This window comes from Scyliorhinus canicula, chromosome 13 (assembly GCF_902713615.1).
Source record: "Scyliorhinus canicula chromosome 13, sScyCan1.1, whole genome shotgun sequence".
NCBI classification, from domain to species: domain Eukaryota; kingdom Metazoa; phylum Chordata; class Chondrichthyes; order Carcharhiniformes; family Scyliorhinidae; genus Scyliorhinus; species Scyliorhinus canicula.
In genome coordinates, this window is record NC_052158.1 from 131301081 (window position 1) to 131324030 (window position 22950).

The 22950-nt window shown below is 44.6% G+C and overlaps 1 protein-coding gene across 1 annotated transcript in view; it reads left to right on the forward strand.

Moving 5' to 3' along the window:
* The window catches only part of LOC119975980 (melanotransferrin-like), a 63812-nt gene that overhangs the window by 15728 nt on the left and 25134 nt on the right, over positions 1 to 22950 (forward strand). Inside the window, exons 3-10 of the mRNA XM_038815982.1 lie at positions 1797 to 1896; positions 4593 to 4778; positions 7409 to 7565; positions 10051 to 10118; positions 13653 to 13840; positions 18963 to 19137; positions 20921 to 21072; positions 22565 to 22661. Of these exons, the coding sequence (XP_038671910.1) occupies positions 1797 to 1896; positions 4593 to 4778; positions 7409 to 7565; positions 10051 to 10118; positions 13653 to 13840; positions 18963 to 19137; positions 20921 to 21072; positions 22565 to 22661 (1123 nt within the window). The remainder of the gene's footprint in view (positions 1 to 1796; positions 1897 to 4592; positions 4779 to 7408; positions 7566 to 10050; positions 10119 to 13652; positions 13841 to 18962; positions 19138 to 20920; positions 21073 to 22564; positions 22662 to 22950) is intronic.

Below are 22950 nucleotides of genomic sequence, written 5' to 3' on the forward strand. Positions count from 1 at the left end.
CCTTCCTTTAACCACATTTCTGTGATAGCCACAACATCATAGTTCCAAGTACTAATCAGTGCTCTAAGTTCATCTGCCTTACCCGCTGTACTTCTGGCATTGAAACAAATACACTTCAGACTACTGTGTTTGAGCAGACAGGGTGATGTTGTTGTTCCCTATTGCCCGTTCAGCTATTCCACCTTCTAAGCTAAGCTAAGCTTCCCACCCTCCCTGCTATACTAGTTTAAATTCTCCCGGGGGCATGAAACGACTGGAGAAGCTGGGTCTGTTTTTCTAAAAGAATAGAGGATTGAGAGGAGATTTGATAGAAGTGTTCAAAATCATGAGCGGTGTAGACAGAGTAGATAGAGAGAAATTGTTTCCTTTGGCACAGGGGCCAAGAATCAAAGGACACAGATTTAAGATGATTGGCAAAAGAAGCAAAGGAAACATGTGGCAAAACCTTTTTATGCCACAAGTGGTTAAAATCTGGAATGCTCTGTTTGGATGTTGACGGGAGCATATTCAATTGTGGCTTCCAAAAGGGAATTCGACAAGCATCTGAAGCTAAAACATTGAAGGGTTACGAGGAAAGGATGGGGCAGAAGGACTTTCTCAAATGCTCTTGCAGACAGCTGGCATGGACATGATGGGGTGAATGCTCTTCTTCTCTACTGCAGTCATTCTGTAAGTCAAATCAGGTGGCAAGTGCACAATTGGTCATGGTGGTCATAAATGAGATTTTTTTTTATGTGCTTACTTAAATATGGAGCATCAATAATTTGGTTGAAACACTTCTTCTATCCATTAGTATCATGGTCAGATCAGGTACAGTACGGCGAAGTACAGAAGCTTCCAATACTTTTTTAAAAATCGATTCTCTTATTGGATGTGGGAATCACGGGCCCATCGCTACTTACCCCTGAACGGAATCGGTTGCTCGGCCATTTCATAGGGAAGGCAGCCATGTTGTTGTTGTGGATTTGGAGTCACATGGAGGCCAGACCAGGTACAGATGGCAGATTTCTGTCCCTAACGGAATTACTAGCCAAGTGAAATTATCATGACACCACCACCTTTCCTAAAAATAACTTGCTGTCCCACCAACAGTTCTTGATTTCCAAGGGTCAGTGCAGACTCGATGGGCCAAATGGCCTCCTTCTGCACTGTAAATTATATGTTCTGTGTTTTGAGAACTCTGAATAAGATTGCTGGTTTAGTGCCAGCCAATGTAAAACTGTGTTCAGTTTTGTAACTTTCAGGGATTATGTCAAAATTGGCCACATACTTTTCACATGGGGCCCTACAGCTAACCAAAAAATACTTCTATTTTCATTAACCTGGGCTGAATTTGAACAAAAACAGTAAAAGCTGAAGGACTTTGTGTCCTTGCCTCCTAGAATTAATAGGGCTAAATTGAATGGCTGCTGAATTCAAGTAAGGGGATTGTGATGCATAATTAAAATGTTAGAGTGAGGCCTGCCTGCCTGTCTTCTAGAATGGTTCAAGAATATCTCACCGCACTCTTCTGAAGAAGATCCTAGTCAACATTTCTCCCTCAACCATTGAAAACAAATATCTGCTCATTGTGCGACCTTGTGCGGGCAGTTTGACTGGTGTGCATTCTACATCACAGCAGTGAATACACTTCAAAAGTGCTTTGGCATGTTCTGAGTTGATGAAAGTTGCTTTATGAATACTAGCTCTGTTTCGTTATATAGTATGATGCTGCTGGTTGATGCTTGTTGAACATATTAAAATAATGTTTTCAAAATTATTTATTTAACTGGTAACTTTCTACAATCATTTATCAGAACAAAGAAGCAGATGCAGTGTCAATGGACGGTGTGACTCTCTATCAGGCTGCAAAGGAGCATAAACTAAAGCCTGTCGTTGGTGAGACCTATGATCAAGGTACAGCACATAGAGACCCAGTGATTAATACCATTCATAATGAGTATGGTAATGTGGTTCTGTTTAGTTTCTTTCACGGGATGTGGGCTTTGCTGGCTAGGCCAGCATTTTTGTTGCCTTTGAGAAGGTGGTGGTGAGCTGCCTTCTTTAACTGCTGCAGTCCATGTGGTGTAGGTACACCCACAGTGCTGGTAGGGATGGAGTTCCAGGAATATGACCCAGCGACAGTGAAGAAACAGTGATATATTTCCAAGTCAGGATGGTAGAGTGACTTGGAGGGGAACTTGCAGATGGTGATGTTCCCATGTATCTGCCGCTCTTGTCCTAGGTGGTCGTGATGTGGGTTTAGATGGTACTGTCCAAGGAACCTTGGTGAGTTGCTGCAGTGCATTTTGTAAATGGTAGACACTCCAGCCACAGTCTGTCAAGAATTAAGGAAGTGGATGTAGAAAGTGTGGGATGGGGTGCTAATCAAGCGGGCTGCTTTACCCTGGATGGTATTGAGCTTCTAGTTGTTGAAGCTGCACTCATCCAGGCAAATGGATAGCATTCCATCACACTCCTAACCAGGGCCGGCCCAAGGTACCGGCAACTCGGGCAGTCGCCCGGGGCGCCATGTGCTAGGGGGCGCCAGAGACTCGGGTCCCGCGCATGCGCAGTTGGGCCGGTGCCAACCAGCGCATGCGCGGTGGCCGCCCTCCCCCAGGGCGGCCCCCTCCGCCCCCCCGCTCCCGCCTTCCCCGCTCCCGCCCTCCCGCCCCCCCCCCTCCGTCCGCCCCCCCCTCCGTCCCCCTCTGTCCGCCCCCGCCCCCCCCCCTGGCCTGACCCCGCCCCCTGACCCCGCCCCCTGACCCCGCCCCCCTGAACCCCCCGTCCCCCCTCTGTCCGCCCCCGCCCCCCCCCTCGGCCCTGCCCCCCCGATCCCGCCCCCCGACCCCGCCCCCCTGACCCCCCCCCCCCGAACCCCCCCACCCCCCCCCCCCCCCCCCGAACCCCCCCCCCCCCTCCCCGAGGGCGCTGAAGTTCAGCTTGCCCAGGGCGCCAGCAACCCTAGGGCCGGCGCTGCTCCTAACTTATTCCATGTAGATGGTGGACGGCTTTGGTGAGTCAGGTGAGTTACTCTGCAGAATTCCCAGCCTCTGACCTGCTCTTGTAGTCACAGTCCAGTTCAGTTTCTGGTCAATGCTAACCCTCAGGATTTTGACAATGGGGGAATTCTGCGACGGTAATGCAATTGACTAACAAGGGGAGATGGTTGGATTTCCTCTTGTTGGAGATCATCATTACCCGGCACTTGTGTGGCGCAAATGTTACTTGTCACTTACCAGCCCAATCCTTAATTTTGTCCAGGTCTTGCTGCATATGGACACAATTGCATTAGTATCTGAGGGGTTGTGAACAATGGTGAACATTGTGCAATTATCCCCACTTCTGATCTTATGGTGGAGGGAAGATCATTGATGAAGCAGCTAAAAATGGGTGGGCCCTAGGACCCTAGATATGACACCAACCAGTGTAGAGAATTCCCACTGATTACCATTGGTTCCAGTTTTACTGCGGCTTCTTGATGCCACACTCCGTCAGATGCTGCATTGATGTCAAGGGCAGTCACTTTCACCTCGTCACTTGAGTTCGAGTTCATCACTTTCTGTCTATGTTTGGACTAAGGCTGATATGGTCAGGAGCTGATTGGGGCTCGTCTTGTTACTGGATTAACAATCCAGCAATGTGAGTTTATAATCCAGCAAACCTGAGTTCAAACTATATCATGGCAGTAAATCTGGAAATGAAAGGCTGGCACCAGTAGCAGTGATTATGAATCTGTAGGATCACAATAAATATTACTGTTGGTTTCCTAACGTCCTTTATGTTAGGAACACTGCTAGCTTTACCCAGTCTGTCCTAATTGTGACTCCAAGCCCATACCAGCAGAGCTGGTTCCTGTCTCCCCTCTCAAGTAGTCTTACACGCACTCTAGTTCCTGATGGCCCACAAGCAGTCTTCACCCCCCTTTAGCTGACGGGTTTCCCGATGTCTGGGGTTAATTCAAATATTTGAATGAGAAATCTGCCTCCCTGCGGTGGCTTGGTTTCCTGCTTAGTTGCCCATGCCCAAACAATCCCTTCCACCCACCCTCCTATGTTAAAACCTTTTTTTCCCAATTAAGCGTGGCCAACCCACCTACCTTGCACATCTTTGGGTTGTGGGCATGAGGCGCTATGTTAAAACCTGAAGTGGATGGTTCCAAGGCTGGCTGTTTAGAGATACTGATTCACCTGAGGAAGGAGCAGTGCTCCGAAAGCTCGTGTTTGAGACTTTAACCTGGTGTTGTAAGATTTCTTACTGTGCTCACCCCAGTCCAACGCCGGCATCTCCACATCAGAGATACTTCAGCAAACATGCTCCTTTAACTTTTTTGTTTTTCTCCTTTTTGTGAAAAAAAGTCTTGAGAGCTGTAGGCGAATCTCTAAGAGAATTGGGTTTGTTTATAAATTCATTTATATTTGGGACAGGGGACGGGGTGAAGAGATTTTAACTATATCTGAGATCTCACAATAGTTTTGTGGGTATAAAACAATATTTGGTGTGGCACTGAGTTGCACCGGTAAAATTCTGATACATTCCAATAGTTTGTGTGATTTATTTGGACTGATATTGGCGCTATTATATTTTCTGTTTCTTTCTTGCTTCTTTAGAAGCTGGAACCTATTATTATGCAGTGGCTGTTGTCAGAAAATCAGACACTTCAATCACGATCAACAATCTGAAAAGACTAAAATCCTGTCACACTGGATATAATAAAGCAGCAGGGTGGAATGCTCCTGTTGGCTATCTGATTAAGACAGGAAAAATGTCTGTAATGGGTTGTAACATTCCACAAGGTAAAGCTGTAGTAATTGATTCTCAATGACAGTGTCGGTGGATTGCATTTTCTGTTTGTTCTCGTCTTTTTCACTCTGCATCTCCCTCTCGCTCCCTGATCAACTACTCTATAACCATGTTTTTCTATTTGTATCGCTCCTCCGTCGCCTTCTGTCTCTGTCAATCTGCCTACTTCATTCTATTTGTATCTTGCTGCCTGCCTCTTTCTGACAATCTTTTGTGTCATTTTGTCTCTCTCCATTACCCACTCTTGCTCTGCATATGTGTCCTTTTCCTTATCTCCGTCTTCATCTATTCCGCTTTGCCTAATTTTCTACAATTACATTTTCTCACACTTTCCCCTTTAGGCACAGTATTTAACCATTGCACTTTTCAGATATGATTAATCCTCTTATATAACAACATTTTTTAAAAATGCAACACTATTGATAAAAGACTTAGCACTTGGCTTCAAGAGCCTTTACATCATTGGGCAAAGAAGAATTTCCCTATCATTTCTAATATCTTTCTCAGTGACTGACCAGCAACACATCAGGGAAATGATTAGGCCTCTGATCACTAATTGAGGTGTGAGCACGCTGATATTGTCTGATTTTACAGGTTCAACTTCAGTCATATAATATGGGTGAGATCTTGGCCCATATTGAGCCTTCCGTTAAGAGTTCATTACAAAGGAGATGAGGAACTTGCATGTAAACAATTCTTAAAGATACAAAGCTGATGGCTACATTTAAAGACATCCTTAAAGGTATAGGGCCACACATGGAGCTAAAATGTTAGTAACTTTGGGAATGGCCACACATATTTTTCAACTGGACATAATTCGACTGGATAACAAATATTCAGTAGTTGTCAAGACAAATGTGAAGGCAGGAAACAGTCTCTGCCGAATGAAGTGAATGCGCCATAGTCCCAGATGACCATAGGCTGTTTTTTTTGTTTTGAGGAGGAGAGCTGACCGGTGGTGATTTAACCTGAGGATTACCACAGATGGGCAAGTGTGAGAAAGCGGGGCTTTCATGAATAACCTCAGCAAGCGGGTTTTTCCCAGAGTTGGAGGACAAATGTGAACAGGGAGGCCCGGGCAACCACACCCACAGGTCTTGTCGGGTACTGGACAACCTTGTTTGGGCCATGTCCAAAGTTGTGGGGATGAGGGTGGAGCTGTGCCCACTAGTGGTAGGTCCTTGGGGTATCGGAACAGCCGGAGCTCTTTATGGAGAGAGGGACAGACCCCCTATTCGTTGTCTCCCTTATTTCCTGCCAAAAACTCCTGCTCGGCTGGTGGTGCCATCCAAGGCTGCAGACTCGCTGTCTGATCGACCAGACGTTCTCAGACTAGAAAAGGTAAAATACGTCATCCGAGTTCAGAAGAAAACTTCCACAAAAAGAATTTTGTTGCACAAACTTTAGTCAGATTTTTTGTCGGATGACGGAGTAAAGCTGCGAGACAAAGACTTAAAAGAAAATGGCGGGTAATGTTACACTTTATCACAAGGTGGGAGACAAGCTATCGTAAATGGGTTATTCAATTTATACGCTGCCTGATGGTGAGGAGACTATTCACCAGCCTGTTCAAAGACTCACTAATGGAAAAGCCATTATCCCAGTATAGTGAATATACCAAAAATATGATAGTCCCAGAACACTGAACACAAAATCTTTTGACCAAAAAGGTGAAAAGAAACAAAAAAAAAACAATACCAAGAGAAAAGCTTCAAATGTATCTCAAAATATTGCTGCAAATCTTAAAAATACAAATTCTGAAATGTTCAGAGTTAACATTTCAGGTCAATAATCTTACATCAGGGGGTGGTAAGGTGGAGCAGTGGTTAGCACTGCTGCCTCACAGCGCCGAGGACCCTGGTTCGATCCCGGGTCACTATCCGTGTGGAGTTTGCACATTCTCCCCGTGTTTGCGTGGGTTTTTGCCCCCACAACCCAAAAGATGAGCAAGCTAGGTGGATTGGCCATGCTAAATTGCCCCTTAATTGGGAAAATAAAATGAATTGGGTACTCTAAATTTCAAAAAAACTAAATGGACAATGGATGATCGAAAGTTTTTTGAGTGTAAAGACTGGGCAAATGTGTGAATATCTGTCTGCTGTAATTGAGACCTAAGGATAATATAACAAACAACAAACTGGTGGGCACTGCTGGTGCAAAATAAAATATATTGGTAACATTGGAATGGTGGCTAAATGGGTGGAACCTGACATAACATAATACCTCTCATTTAGTCGATCAGTTAAACCAAGTTTATGTCTATGAAATGAAAATATACGCAATCATCACTATTTGTTAGGCACCCAGGAACTTGACATTGATCCTCTGTAAGTTAGGGAGCAAAGATAAAAAAACCATCAGGCAGCGTATAAATTGAATAACCCATTTATGATAGCTTGTCTCCCACCTTGTGATAAAGTGTAAGATTACCCGCCATTTTCTTTTAAGTCTTTGTCTGGCAGCTTTATTCCGTCATCCGACAAAAAATCTGACTGAAGTTTGTGCAACAAAATTCTTGATCCAATTTCAATTCTTGACAGAAGATATTGATTCAAGGTGGGCTATCAACTGTCCTTCCAAGCCTGATCACTACTGCTTAATTATTTATCCTGCTTCTTTTCAGCTGTGAGTGAGTTTTTCACTCAAAGTTGCATCCCTGGAGCACAACAGATCAATTTCCCATCAAGTCTTTGCCAGTTGTGTGTCGGTGATGAAAAAGGCGACAACAAATGTGCAGACAATGCTAACGAGAGATATTTTGGCGACGATGGGGCATTCAGGTATAAAATTTCAACACCTGTTTGTTTATTGTTAACTGTATCAAATAGCTTCACAACCATGTAAAGCACTTGACAGTATGTTAGATAAGATCATAAGAATGATCCCTTTTACTTGCCTAATGGGTGTAGTGCAAGTTCCCAGGTTCAGTCCCATCTCTAATGAATGAAAGGAAAATCGCTTATTGTCACAAGTAGGCTTCAAATTAAGTTACTGTGAAAAGCCCCTAGTCGCCACATTCTGGTACCTGTTTGGGGAGGCTGGTACAGGAATTGAACCCTGCTGCTGGCTTGCCCTGGTCTGCTTTCAAAGCCAGCGATTTAGCCGTGTGCTAAACCAGCCCCAGGTATATTTAGTTAGCTGATTCCATGTCAATACTACTGATGGGTTACCTTCAGTGTTGGTAAAATAAGGTTTATCTCATTGCATGTTTCACTCAGAGGGAATAAATTAATTTATCCTGACGGCTAGTGCACCACAAAACTGTTATGAAATGATGATGGCAAAAAAGCTTTGATCAAACCTTTGGTTTAATGACTGTAGCTCAGTTATTGCAGGGTTAATATGACAAAGAATTTGCACTCAAAATTCTCTCAACAAGAGAAGCAGTAATGTGGTGTTACAAAATGTGATATGTAGTGGGCTATGACTTATTCTAGAATCTGCCAGGCCAACTGGGGTTATTTTAGCCAACGGGTGAAAATAGGCAGTAAGCAGGCTCTGTGCTAATAAGTCAAGGTTTTTGAAAAAGGTTTTAGCGTGTGGTTTTGGTTCCTAATTGCTGATTTTGACAGCAGGTGCTAAACCAGAAACTTGAAGGTTTAGCACTCGGTGCTGAATAGGTATAATGTGCACGAAGCTGTGTACGTAGGTTCCTGGCATCTACTTCCACTCGAGGTGCAGAGTGTGCTGGGAGCACACACTGGCAAACTGCTGGGTGGCTTAAAGGGACAGTGCTAACAGGTCTTTGGATGTGACATCAGAGATCCTGGTGACAGAAGCCCATCCAGAGAAGGAGGGCTGTCCTGTCTGTGCAGAAGGGAAGGATGCCATCTCATCCTCCTCAGCATCCTGTTCTCTGCTGCAGCAGTTGATGCAGATTTGCCTGGGCTCATGCCCTCCGATCCCTCCTGCAGACACCTAGCAAGATGCTGATGACCAAGCACTCTAGTGATCCTATAAAGTGGAGTAGGACAGCACTCAATCTCTTTAAGAAGTCATAAGGAATTAACAGAATATTGTTGGAGTGCCGGTGAAATGTGCTAGAAATGGTCCTGAGGTCCTTTTCACAGCATCAGTACCAAGTAAACATGAATGGAGGGTATCCCTTTAAGTCGTGCTTGTGAATCCACATCCGTATCTTCTTAATTTTCAAATAGTGGGTTACTGTTAAGGCAAGGGCTTGTGACCAAAGTAGTAGCTTCCTTCATGAACCCAATTTGAAATGGCAATCAGCATTTAAGTGAGCCTCAGAGCAATTGACCCAAGTGTGGACTTCAACTCCATTTGCCAAAACAGCAAGCTAAACCGGCTTTTGTTCTTGGCTGCCTTGGAGGATCTTTGGCACCCACTATATTTCCCTGTTCTATTCATACTTATGTTCCTCTGCATGGAATACCATGCTGCTGACCTGTGAAGCACTTTAGGTGATTGAGTAATATTGAGTATTGAGCTGATTATCCAGACCCTCAAAACATGAGGCAAGACATAAATATTTTTTGAAGTGATTTACCAGCCTCAAGTACATCATTGAGAAACTTAGCCTGGATAAAAGTTGGTTCGAATTATTTTTATTTTTCACACTGGGATCATACAAGCAGCAGTTAAAGAACATCTGGATGATCTAGTGTCAGCCTTTGCCAATACCTCTCTGCAGTGAACTTCTAGGTAGCCCAATAGTGATTTTATTATCTAATTTTCCGCCTCCTAGTGAACAGACTGAGATCAGGAACTCAGCAGAGAGGTGGAGATTGAAGCTTTCTGCTGCACTGCATCATGCTGTAGCACACAGTGAAACCTTGAGTGCATGAGTTTTCAAAGTACAACTTTCGAGAAATTTCAAGAGATTTGCGCCCGTTTTCACACGGGCATGGGGACCATTTTCAGAGAATTCCGTCCCTGACTGTTCCCCGCTTACCTCCTCCCGCTGGTATCAATACTGTGCACAACTCCGCTCCTTACTCCCCAGGTTACAGTTGTGTAATTAGCAGCAAATGGCGCTGGTGGAAAAATGTTATTTAATGTAAACACATCGCCCACAAGCTCTTGAATATTGATCCTTGTTCGATAAAGAAACGTTTTCCAAAATATTTTGTTCTGGATGCTGATTGTTACTTTCGTGGGTGGTTTAGTTTGGAGATGAAAGGGTGGGGTAGCTGCTGGAATAACAACATCCAGCTGTATCATTTGGTACAGCTTTGACATCTTATCATCAACATACATTTTACCTGTACCTGGCTATTTAAACGTACCCCTCTTTCACTTCAGGTGCCTAGCTGAACAAAAGGGTGATATTGCCTTTGTTAAACATTCTACTGTGCCAGAGAATACAGATGGTGAGTAACAGTGTAACTTTCTATATTCTGTTCCATTGTGCTTGGTCTGTTAAAGGAATGGTATCATATTATGATATTCAAAGATGATTGAAATGAAAATCGCTTATTGTCACAAGTAGGCTTCAATTAAGTTACTGCTTAAAGCCTCTAGTCGCCACATTCCGGCGCCTGTTCGGGGAGGCTGGTACGGGAATTGAACCGTGCTGCTGGCCTGCCTTGGTATGAACACATCTGTAGTCTCTTTATGTTTCCTCTGCTAACTTTAAGTTTAAAACATACTTGCAAGCTCCCATGTCCTTTCTCACTGATTGTCTTACACCCGGAATGTGCTTTAGGACGATGTGTCCCCTGTCTGTTGCCCCAAACATCAAACTCACAGCCCTTCTGTGTGATCTTACTTTGATTCAGATTAGTTTGTGCAGGCACCATTCTGGGGAGTGAAGTCTATACATAAATCATCTCTAACTGAGGCCTCCACTTCAGAGTTTTCATTTTCACACATAAATTGAATCCAAACCAAAGTCTAAAAGGACAGGGAGAGATGTCAGAACTGTTAAACTGTTCTCCACAAGGGAACCAGATTGCACTTTGTGCAGTGCAAGGAGATTCTGGTGAATATCAGTGGATGATAGGGTTCCATAAGATCATAATAAGACCATAAGACATAGGAGCAGAATTAGGCCATTCGGCCCATCGGGTCTGCTCCGCCATTTAATCATGGCTGATATGTTTCTTCCCCATTCTTCTGTCTTCTCCCATAACCCATGATCTCCTTATAATCAAATCTATCTCTGTCTTAAAGACACTCAGTGATTTGGCCTCCATAGCCTTCTGCAACAAAGAGTTCCACAGTTTTCCACCCTCTGGCTGAAGAAATTCCTCCTCATCTCTGTTTTACAGGATCAATCCTTCAGTCTGAGGTTGTGGTCCTCTGGTTCTAGTTTTTCATACAAGTGGAAACATCCTCTCCATGTCCACTCTATCCAGGCCTCGCAGTATCCTATAAGTTTCAATAAGATGCCCTCTCATCCTTCTAAACTCCAACGAGTACAGACCCAGAGTCCTCAACCGTTCCTCATACGACAGGCTCTTCATTCCAGGGATCATTCTTGTGAACCTCCTCTGGACCCTTTCCAAGGCCAGCACATCCTTCCTTAGATATGGGGCTCAAAACTGCTCACAATACTCCAAATGGGATCTGACCACAGCCTTATACAGCCTCAGAAGTACATCCTTGCTCTTGTACTCTAGCCCTCTTGACATGAATGCTAACATTGCATTTGCTTTCCGAACTGCATACTGAACCTACACAGAGAATCTGAACTAGGACTCCCAAGTCCCTTTGTGCTTCTGATTTCCTAACCATTTTCCCATTTAGAAAATAGTCTGTGCCTCCATTCTTCTTTCCAAAGTGCATAAACTCACACTTCTCCACATTGTATTCCATCTCCCACTTCTTTGCCCACTCTCCTCACCTGTCCAAGTCATTCTGCAGCCCCCCCCCCCCCCCCCCCCGCTTCCTCAATACTACCTGTCCCTCTGTTCCTATTAGATATAGATAGACTTTGGGGTATTACACCTATTACTAATAGAATATGGATTTTTAGTTTTTAATTTTTAAAAATAAATTTAAGTGCCCAATTCTTTTTTTTTCAATTAAGGGGCAATTTAGCATGGCCAGTCCACCTACCTGCACATCTTTGGGTTGGTGGGGGTGAGACCCACACAGACACTGGGAGAATGTACAAATTCCACACAGACAGTGACCCGGGGCTGGGATCGAACCTGGGTCCTAAGCACCGTGAGGCAGCAGTGCTAACACTGCACCACCGTGCCGCCTGAAGCTGTGGATTTTTAGTGATCTATTATGTTAATACTGGTTTCAAGGGAAATTTGAGTGATTTCGGTCTTACTACTACTTATCGTTGCAATTTTTGTGAACTATTGTTAGTTGCTGGCGGATCCCAAGTTTCTGCCATCTCTGACTTTCCCTTTGTGAATGGCTCCCTCCATATATGGTTTCCCCTCTTCCCTGGCCTAGCCCTAGATTTCACTTCTTTGTCTGCTCACCCGATGGCCTCCTGGTTGTTGTAACTTTGCACGCAACAGCTGTTGGCACAAAAGCACAAACAAAACTCAAACACAGAGACCCAGTCCATCGTGAGATCAATGAAATGACAGTTGCTGACATCACATGGTCAGACTTGTCATGTGATCATATCCTGTATCTTATATGAAAGGAGAGATCACCTTGTCAACTTCGCTCGGTTAAAATTCTTGTCCAGAGAACAAAGAGCCGTTTCTGTATCCGATGGTTGGATGATAGCAAAGGTATGATCAGAAGTCTTCTAGGGTAAGAACAAATCATGGGATGTTCATGGCCTGACGCAGTTGCCATTGGAGCACTTTGCTTTATAAATCTGCATCAAAAGCATTATGGTAGCCCTATTTTGATTATACTCTTGATGTGTAGGGTCCTTATCTGAAGTTTTTTTTGCTACGAATTCTAATGCTTGTTACTGTCAGTGAAGGGCTGTCCGGGTTGCACCTGCTTCCAGAGTTCTTGAAAGAAAAACACTTGGCCAACTCATTCAGAATCTGTGTTAGCACAGCCTGAAGATCTGATGTATGGCAGAAATGTTATAAGCCCTTATGTAACATACACAAGAGCACTGGGGCTGTGCCTGGCTGAGGCTTGGCACACAGTGGTACTGGAAAATGACTGTTTGTAATTGTGTCACTAGGACAGCTGTGAGTTTGTTCAAGGATTACTTGTTCTTCGTCTCTCTCTCTCTCTCTCTCTCTCTCCCCCCCCCCCCCCCCCCCCCCCCCACTCCTGACTTTGCTTTGTTTCCCAAGCTTGTGAAATGCTTGATTTTACTCCTTAACAACAGATTTGGGATTGATGTAATCTCTCTGCTTAAGTGGTAGAGCACTTGAGCTCAGGTCAATCGCATTTGAGCCAATGTTAGGCATTTGGTGTCAAAGAATGGCAGGCATTACACTGAAGTATGATCAAACGAGTGCTGATTTAGGCAGCACTGATGAGTTGCTGCTCTTTGTATTACAGACTCAGCAAATGTAACAATCGCAGCTACAAATTTTACTTGGCTGCTCTAAATTGTAACTGCGTCGGTAATTTAGAAATGTGAATTATGTGGAGCACATAGAACCACAGGAAATAGGAGCAGGAGGAGGCTGATCATCCAACTCAATAGCCTAATCCTGCTTCCCCCCATCTCTTGGATCTCCTTCGCCCCAAGTGCTATATCTAACTGCTTCTTGAAAACATACAATGTTTTGGCCTCAACGATTTCCTGTCGTAATAAATTCCACAGGCTCACCACTCGCTGGGTGAAGAATTTTCACCTCCTATCTGTTCTAAACGGTCGACCCCATATCCTCAGACTGTTACCCCTGGTTCTGGACACACCCACCATCAGGAGCATCCTTCCTGCATCTACCCTGTCTACTCCTGTTAGAATTTTATAGATAGTTTGATTTGGCCAATGACGGCAATAAACTGTTTTACAGGAAAAAATCCCATGGCATGGGCAAAAATCCTCAATTCGAGCGACTATCAGCTTCTGTGTCGTGATGGAAGCCGTGCTGATGTAACAGATTGGAAGGCATGCCACCTTGCCAGAGTGCCTGCCCATGCAGTTGTAGTCAGATCGGATACTGATGGAACATCTGTCTTCAATGCTCTGGATGCTGCTCAGGTATAAAGCCTTTCTACCGATAGAGCCTATTTATAAAATTAAATAACATTTTTTTAAAAACCTCTAAATAAGTATTTACGAACAAGAGAAAATTAGGCGATTCTTTGCAGAAAGAATACGAAAAGCACACAAGTGATACCGTACTTCAGAAATTGAGGAATTCATTAATGTGTTAAGTTAAGACCGTAAACCTTGGTATAATAATAAAAAGATTGTTGGATTTGGGCATACATCACAAGAATGTTTGTTTAGGAAAAGCCAATTTGGCCCAACAAAGCTGTTTTCTTTTCATAAATTAGCTCCACTTATTGACATCATAGAAGTGTGCAACACAGGAGGAGGCCATTTGGCCTGTCAACCGTCTGCCTGCTTTTTGAACAGTGGTTCAGTTAATCCTATTCTCCTCGTATACCTTGCAAGTTTTATCTGTCCAAGTATTTGTCCAATTCCCTTTTGAAAGCTACGATTCCATCTGTTTCCATCACTCCATCAGGCAGTGAATGGATTCCAAACCCCAACCACTTGTTACTTAAAAAGGTGCTTTTCAAACTTTTATTCATGGGCCCCACTTTCGCCAAACTGGCCGACCTTCGGGACCCACACTGGCCAACCTTCGGGACCCACACTGGCCAACCTTCGGGACCCACACTGGCCAACCTTCGGGACCCACACTGGCCAACCTTCGGGACCCACACTGGCCAACCTTCGGGACCCACACTGGCCAACCTTCGGGACCCACACTGGCCAACCTTCGGGACCCACACTGGCCAACCTTCGGGACCCACACTGGCCAACCTTCGGGACCCACTCTATGTTAGTTTACCCAAATCATTGATGGAATGTAGCATGGAATTGAGCCTCAGGAATTTGATCCAATATCATTTTTGAAATGTCAATATCTGCCCAAATCAAGATCATATCTGGCGTTGAAGCAAATCAGCTGGATGTGGACTCTGCATCTTTCCCTCCCCTCCTCCCGCAGCATCGCCCACACTCTCATACCCGAGTCTTCCATCCTTGTATTTAAAAACAGTTGATTTCACCAGTTTGAAAATGTCTGTTCAACTTTTGACGCCATGGGCGCGATTCTCCGCAAATGCGGAGAGTCGTAAAGACTGCCGTGAAACCGGCCGTGTTTCATGTCAGCCTTAAAGCCCGTTCCCGGGACCCGATTCACCCCCCCCGGTTGGAGCTAGCATCGCGGCCCCGGGAAGAACGGCAGCGCGGGCTTAGCGAACGTTCGCTAAACCCGGCCGCCAAGATTCACGGCGGCTGACGCGCACGATGACGTCAGCCGCACATGCGCGGGTTGGACGGCTCCAACCCGCGCATGCGCGGATGACTTCATCGCGCATTTGCGTCAGACCCGCGCATGCGCGGTCCGTAATGCCCCTCAGCCGCCCCGCGGACTGATCCTGCGGGGCGGAGGAGGGAGAAAGAGTGCGCGGGGTAAGTACCCGCTGCCCGCGATCGGTGGGTACCGATCGCGGGCCCATGCCACCCTTGGCACGGCCGTGGTGCGGCCGTGCCAATCGGTGGCATGGTTGTGCAGAACTGCACTTTGGCGCCGTTTTCATGAACTTGTATAGCAGGTGTATTCAAATTCGTGAAAACGGCCGTAAAGGCCTTGGAAATCGGCCCATCGGCCAGGGGAGAATCGCTGCTCGGCGTAAAAAAATGGCGAGCAGCGATTCGTGTGGGGGGGGGGAGAATAGCGGGAGGGCGTCGGACCAGCGTCGCCGTAAAAATTTGCGCCGCCCGCTATTCTCCGCCCCGTCGTGAGTGCAGAGAAACGCGCCCAATATTTCTAGATGTCAGAATTTCATAGAATCCATAGAGTGCAGGAGGAGACCATTCGGCACATCGAGTCTGTACCAACCCTTTGAAATAGGCCCTACCCAGGCCCACTACCCTGCCCTATCCCCGTAACCTGACCTAACCTGGACATCCTTTGGTCACTAAGGGGCAATTTATCATGGCCAATCCACCTAACCTGCACATGTTTGAACTGTGGGAGGAAAGCGAAGCACCAGAGGAAAGCCACGCATACACGGGGAGCAAACTCCACACAAACTCCACAGTCACACAAGAGTGGATTTTAACCTCGGCCCCTGGTACGGTGAGATAGCAGTTCTGACCATTGTGCCACAAATCATCGACAATTAAATTCCACCAGCTGCCACGGTGCGATCTTTGAACCCATGTGCCCCCAGATCATTTGTCTAGGCCTCTAGTTTGCCAGTCCAGTCACATTACAACTGCAGTCTCCCAATTTTTAAAAAAAAATTTAGAGTATCCAATTCTTTTTTCCCCCCAATTATGGGGCAATTTATTGTGGCCAATCCACCTGCCCTGCACATCTTTGGGTTGTGAGGGTGAGATTCACGCAGACACGGGAGAATGTGCAAACTCCACACGACTGTGACCTGGGGCCGGGATCGAAGCTGTGTCCTCGGCATCGTGAGGCAGCAGTGCTAACCACCATGCCGACCTGCAGTCTCCCAATTTCTTTTCGGTTTTCCCAAGTAATGACATTGCACACTCATAACCTCGCCGCTTCCGTACATAAAAATTCGGATTTAATCTTTAATATTTTACTGATGTCCTGCTTGTGGTGATTGTGTATCAGTGTAGATGCAATACAACTGAGCAAGCACTAGAGGGAGCACGGGAGAGCTATAAATACAGAGGGACAGGAAGTGAGGACACACTTCACGGAAGGGAGAACTGGTAGCAAGATACAGACACAGGCAGGCAGCATTTGAGGTAGCCGTAAGTTAAGCTCTGGAGACAGAACGAATTCACAATAAAGCATCTACTCCAACTTTGAGACTACGAGCTTTATTAAGACACAAGGAACAACACATGGTTACCAGGAGTGGCTTCAGACGCTTACTACAAGACAACTTAGCTGCAGACACAGAAAGACCAAAATGGCAAGAAGAACTCCTACCGGGCATTGGACTTGGGAAGACCTCGCTTATTCGATGATGTGGGCTGGAACCCCACCTCAGCTGGACTTAACCGGTAATGAAAGTAATGACTGGAAAAGATTTAAACAAGTGTTTGATATATATATCGTAGCTAATGATTTAGCAGCAGCCTCAGACAAAATGAAAATAGCACTGCTCATCGCAGGACATGCAGCTCGAAAAGTATATAATGGTTTTAAATACTCAAAAGCTGAAGACAGCAACAACTTACAATTAATACTAAAAAAAATTTGAAGAGTACTGTATGGAATTTGAACAGCACTGTATGCTCAGAGGCCAAACTGCACAGGGGCTGAGTGATGCAAAACTCAAACAATCACTATCAGAACAGAAAGGGTTCAGTCTAGAAATCGCGAGTGAAAAGTACAGATCAAAAAGAAACAGTAACTTGAACTTCTCACATAGACAAAACGCTGAAATCCAGTTGAGATCAAAAGGAAGAAGTAACTTGAATTTTTCACAAAAACAAAACGCTGAGGTCCAGTTCAGATCGAAAGGAAGAAGTAACTTACACTTTTCAAAGGTAAAGAACGTTGAAATCCGCTGTAAAATGGCGTTGGAGCACATGTTACAGTCTCGGGGCCACAACGGACGGAAAACTGCGTCTGCGCATGCGCAGGAAACAGAAGCCGTGCATACGCAGTTACAATCACCCATTTTGCGGTTGAAAAAGTTCTTGTTGCTGATCGTTATGCGCATGCACAAGCCGCGCATGCGCAGTCTCAAAACGTTTTGGTCACAAATCGTTATGCGCATGCGCAAGGCGCGCATGCGCAGTGGACACGAAACCGCACAGTAAAGGAAGGTCGATTTGTGCATGCGCGATTGATTCCTACGCATGACGTCATGAGCGTCATGACGTCTGAGGATCTGGACCACGCCTACTTAAAAGGGAAATGCCTGAAAATTGAAAACAAGATATTTAAAGCTGTAAAACCACATTTTCTTGCCTCAGAAGACAGAAAAATGCCTGAACTTAAACCAGCAATTGAAAATAACTCTCAAAGCTCACCACGAATCTACTCGTGGTAGATGAATCCAACACCATGGTGCCATGCAGATCGTCGATACATTGGATGACAGCAATACCCAAGACGAAGACGATGCCACACAGAGAGCACAGAAAAACTCCACAGAGAGAGAGATGACATGCTCCACAGTGAGAGTGATGAAAGACTCCACAAAGAGAGTGATGCGAGCCTCCACAGACAGCTCGTTAAAAGACTCCAAAATGGAAGCAAGCAAACACTCCCTGGCGAACACCATGCATGAACAAGACCATGAAGGTCAAACCGTCGTTTCTGAGCAACCGCAAGCAGACTATGAAAGTCTACCAAGCTCACATAATCAAGAAGACGACAATGTAAATCATGTCAAAGAGTTAGGTTATTTGATCGATGAGGTGGTTTGTGAAAGAATTGGGGGAAGTCCCTCCTGATATATGGAACACCACGCACAGACCAAATCGGCTCACATTCTGTTAATACGACAAGTAGGTGAGGCAGCTTTTAGCAATACATTTTAAAAATAAATTTAAAGTACCCAATTCATATTTTTCCCAATTATGGGGCAATTTAGTGTCGCCAATCCACCTCCGCTGCCCATCGTTTTTGGGTTGTGGGGGTGAGACCCACGCAGACATGGGGAGAATGTGCAAACTTCACACGGACAGTGACCGGGGCCAGGATTGAACCCGGGTCCTCAGCGCCGTGAGGCAGCAGTGCTAACCACTGTGCCGCCATGTCGCCCTTTGTTTTAGCAATAAGGTGGCAGGGATTATACTTTGTCATTTGTAGATCCCCATGTGGAGTATAAATTAGATCTATTTGCATTTAAAATAAGTTTGGGAGTGGTGCTTCACCTTGAGCGTTAACAGCACAACAACATGAATAATTGCTGTGTTGCACACATGAAGCAATACAATTGCAATGTTCTATTTCCATGTATATTTGTAAGTCAGCCTGTGTTAAAACAACAAAAATGTATGTTCTTCAATTTCACTGATTTATGTAGACCCTGAGCCAACATGCAGGCAAGACCACCTTTTCTTTTGATGGCAGTGAATTATCTAACTCTGAAGAAAGGCAATTACATCAAACCATTCACTTGAAAAATTCCATTATTTTCAGAAAAAGTTTGGCATTACTTCCACTGACTTTATGATGTTTGATTCTGATTCATATGATGGCAAAGACTTGCTGTTTAAGGACTCCACCAAAGAATTCGTACTCATCAAGAATCAAACTTATCAGGCCTGGCTGGGCTCAGAATATCTACAATCCTTGAATGGACTTGATTGCTACAGTAAGTGATTTCTTTATGTGGAAGATAGTTCAGAATCACTAACACTGAGCTGGATCTTCCGGTTACTGAGCGGCAGCAGGTTTACCAGCAATGCAAATTTCATAGAATCATAGAAGGTTTACAGCACTGACAACCGACCACTTGGCCCCTTGTCTCTGCACCAGCATCAAAATGAACCACCCAGCCTAATCCCACTTTCCAGCATTTGGTCCATGACCTGCCAGGTCATGGACCCCTCGAGGCACATATCCAGACACCTTTTAAATGAGTTGTGGGTGTCTGCCTCTTTTACCCTTTCAGGCAGTGAGTTCCAGAGACCCTCTGGATGAAAACATTTGCCCTCATCTCCCCTCCAAATTTCTCCCAACCATTTTAAATTTATGCTCATAGTCACTGACCTCTCTGCTAAAGTAAATAGGCCCTTCCCATCCATTTTATCCAGGCCCTCAAAATTTGGTCCACCTCAATCAAATCAACCCCCCCCCCCTTCCCCAGCATGGATGATAGTGATTAAATTACTCACTCTCTCCAGCCCTCTCCCCTCCCACCCCCTAAACATAGCATCCAACTGCACCAGCTCGAACAAGTGGTTTACACTAATGGGAGCCAGCTTTGACCACCCCCTCCAACCTTTGAATAAGCCATAACCATCAACCATCCCTTCATTGCAAATTCTTAGGTCCCCAGGCCCACCTACGATGACCACCAGCCCCACCCGGAGGATGAGAAAATGGAAATCCCCTGGGCACTGTTAGCTCTCTGACTCCCCTTGCTTTCCAAATTTCCTTTTTGATTTCACTTCTCCACTGTCCATACTCCTCTCTGCTTTCTGTAGTGTTGAGTTCCAGGTGCCTGTCATAAGCTTTCCTTTTCTGAAATTTGTCCACTAATCCCCCAGTTCTCCATTCTCCTCCCCAGTGTGGTCACAACAAAACATGTCCAGCAGATTTTTAAATAAAGTGTTGAATGCTCTGGTCTTGGACACATTGGCTGTGTTATAGTTGTCTATCTATTTTTGAGTTTGTTTTAATAATCAGGATATTGACTGAGTGCTATTAATTGCAAGCAGGTGGTACTCCCTCAGTCAATACAAAGGAATACTGCAGAACAGAGAGGCACATTTTCCGAGGACTTGCAGATTTCCACTGGATCTCAACTTAAAACCGTTCAGCTGCATTTCCTCCTTTTCTACATGAGAATTAAAAAAAAAATTTAGAGTACCCAATTACTATAATTTTTTTTCCAATTAAGGGGCAATTTAGCATGGGCAATCCACCTAGCTTGCACATCTTTGGGTTTTGGGGGTGAAACCCACGCAGACACTGGGAGAATGCGCAAACTCCACACAACCAGGATTCGAACCCGGGTCCTCAGCGCCGTAGTCCCAGTGCTATCCATTGCGCCTCCGTGCTGCCCTTTATACATGAGAATTGAAGTCTCTGGCTGCAGGTGGGACTTAACTGTAGGGATGCTTTAGGTAGAGAGGAGATACACAGGCAAGCCACGAATGTCCATTGAGTGCCAATTTCCTGGGATTTAGGCAATGGTTTTTCCCTTCTTTCATGTGAAGCAGTTTTTAAGTCCCTCCTTGACATTTTCTTTTGGTGAGCTTGGGCAACGATGTGATAGTTTATGGTGCAGAGATATGCATTTGCCAGCGCTATGCTTGAATTGAAGCTAATTCGAAAGCCGTAAAATGGAAGTATTTTACATTTGTTATGTAAAAAGACAATTGTGATTGTACCAGAGAAGTAGTATGTTTGTGCTGCTTTGCTTACTACAGGAATGCCCAATGTTCTGCGCTGGTGCACACAGTCCAGAGGTGAATTACTGAAATGTGGAGATATGGCGGAAGCTTTCAATAACAAAAACCTGACACCGCCAATTCAGTGTGTGTCAGGTGACAATCCCATTGACTGCATGAAAAAGATCAAGGTAGGATCCACATCTGTACAATGCCACTAACTGTAAAAGTTTAAGGTGGGAGGATAAATATGTTTCCCGTTCCTGTAGATGTTGAAAATCAAAATAACAACACAATTTTAAAAAAAGTAAGTGTACCCAATGCTTTTTTTTCCCAATTAAGGGGCAATTTAGCGTGACCAAATGACCTACCCTGCACATCGTTTTGGGGGTGAGACCCACGCAGGCACGGAGAGAATCTGCAAACTTCACACGGATAGTGACCCAGGGCCGGGATCGAACCTGGAACCTCGGCACCGTGAGGCAACAGTGCGCGCCGTACTGCCCCATAAAAACACAAAATGCTGGATAAACATTTATCTACCATTCTCTGTTTTTATTATAAATGGTTAATTAATATTTTGCTTCACAATCTTTTTACTTTCCCAGACTAGGAGAATCTAGAAACTCTCCTAGAGTTTAGAAGGATGAGGGGAGATCTGATTGAAACGTATATAATTGTAACCAGGCTGAACTTACTAGATACAGGAAGGATGTTTTCACTGGTTGGGGAACCTAGAACCAAGCGACACAGTCTGACGATATGGGGTAGACAATTTAAGACTGACATGAGGAAACATTTCTTCCCTCAAACATTTCTTCACTTAATGAACCTGTGGAATTCTTTACCACAGAAGGCTGTGGAGACCAAGCCACTGAATATATTTAGGAAAGAGAGAGAGAATTGTTTTAGATTTTAATGGCATCAAAGAGTATGGGGAGAAAGTGGGAATATGGTATTGAGATCAAGGATCAGCCAGGATCATATTAAATGGCAGAGCGGGCTCGAAGGGCCAAGTGGCCTACTCCTTTCTATGTCTATGTTTAATGGTGGCCAGTGCTGTGGCCAGATCTGTGGCATTTCATCAATAAGATTCTGTATAGATATAAACACCCTCAAAACTTTTTCCATATTAAGTAACTGGTTATAGCAGGCAAGAAAAAAAATGGAGAACACCATCAAAATTTTGCCAATGCAGTTTAAAATGTTAGTTTTAGGACTCATGATTACCAGACTTTTGGTGTTTTAAAGAGCTGCTTGGTTCAAAAACAATAGGGCAATTGCTGAGTGAAACTGATCAACACAGCTTGATTCCAATGATGGAGCTTCATAAAAGAAACTCAATGACAGGCAAATGAAGAGTATCTTGGACCAAGTGTGGTGTGACCTTCGTTCACTGATGAACCCATCAACCGAGTGACAGGTTACCCACATCTAGGCCTACCAAAGGCAGCTCTTAAGGCAATGACTCACGCAAATTTTTTTTAATGATATATGGCAGAATACACCCACATTTTTCTCCTTCCTGGTACTCCCAACTATTTGGGCTAGTCTTCATTTTGGAAGTAACTTCTCTTACTATATTTTCTTCTTAAGTTATATAATGAGATTTATATTTATGTTAACCTCCTTGATAAAGCTTTCATTAATTGCAGTGCTGATTAATTTATTTGCTTCTTTCAGAATAAAGACATTGATGCAGTTACATTGGATGCCGGACATGTTTACACAGCTGGAAAGCTGTATGGACTGGTGCCTGCTGCAGCTGAAAGCTACACTGGTAAGAAAATAAAGAGTCATTCTGAACTCATACTGAGAAACTGCACTTAAAGGATTCGGGAGTTGCACTTCTACCTCTGGAACTGTCTTGCAACCTTGAAACAATAGAAGAGGTCATTGAGTCCTCCTGGCAAGTTAAGACACTACCTCCATCAGATACATTTAGTATAGGTTAGTTTTGAAAAGTGCAATGAGGGACCCGTTGCTGGATCTAAATTAATGCAGATAATTAATAGATTGATTTTCAATCATTCCTTCAAGTGTTCATCAAATCACATAATCCCTAGAAT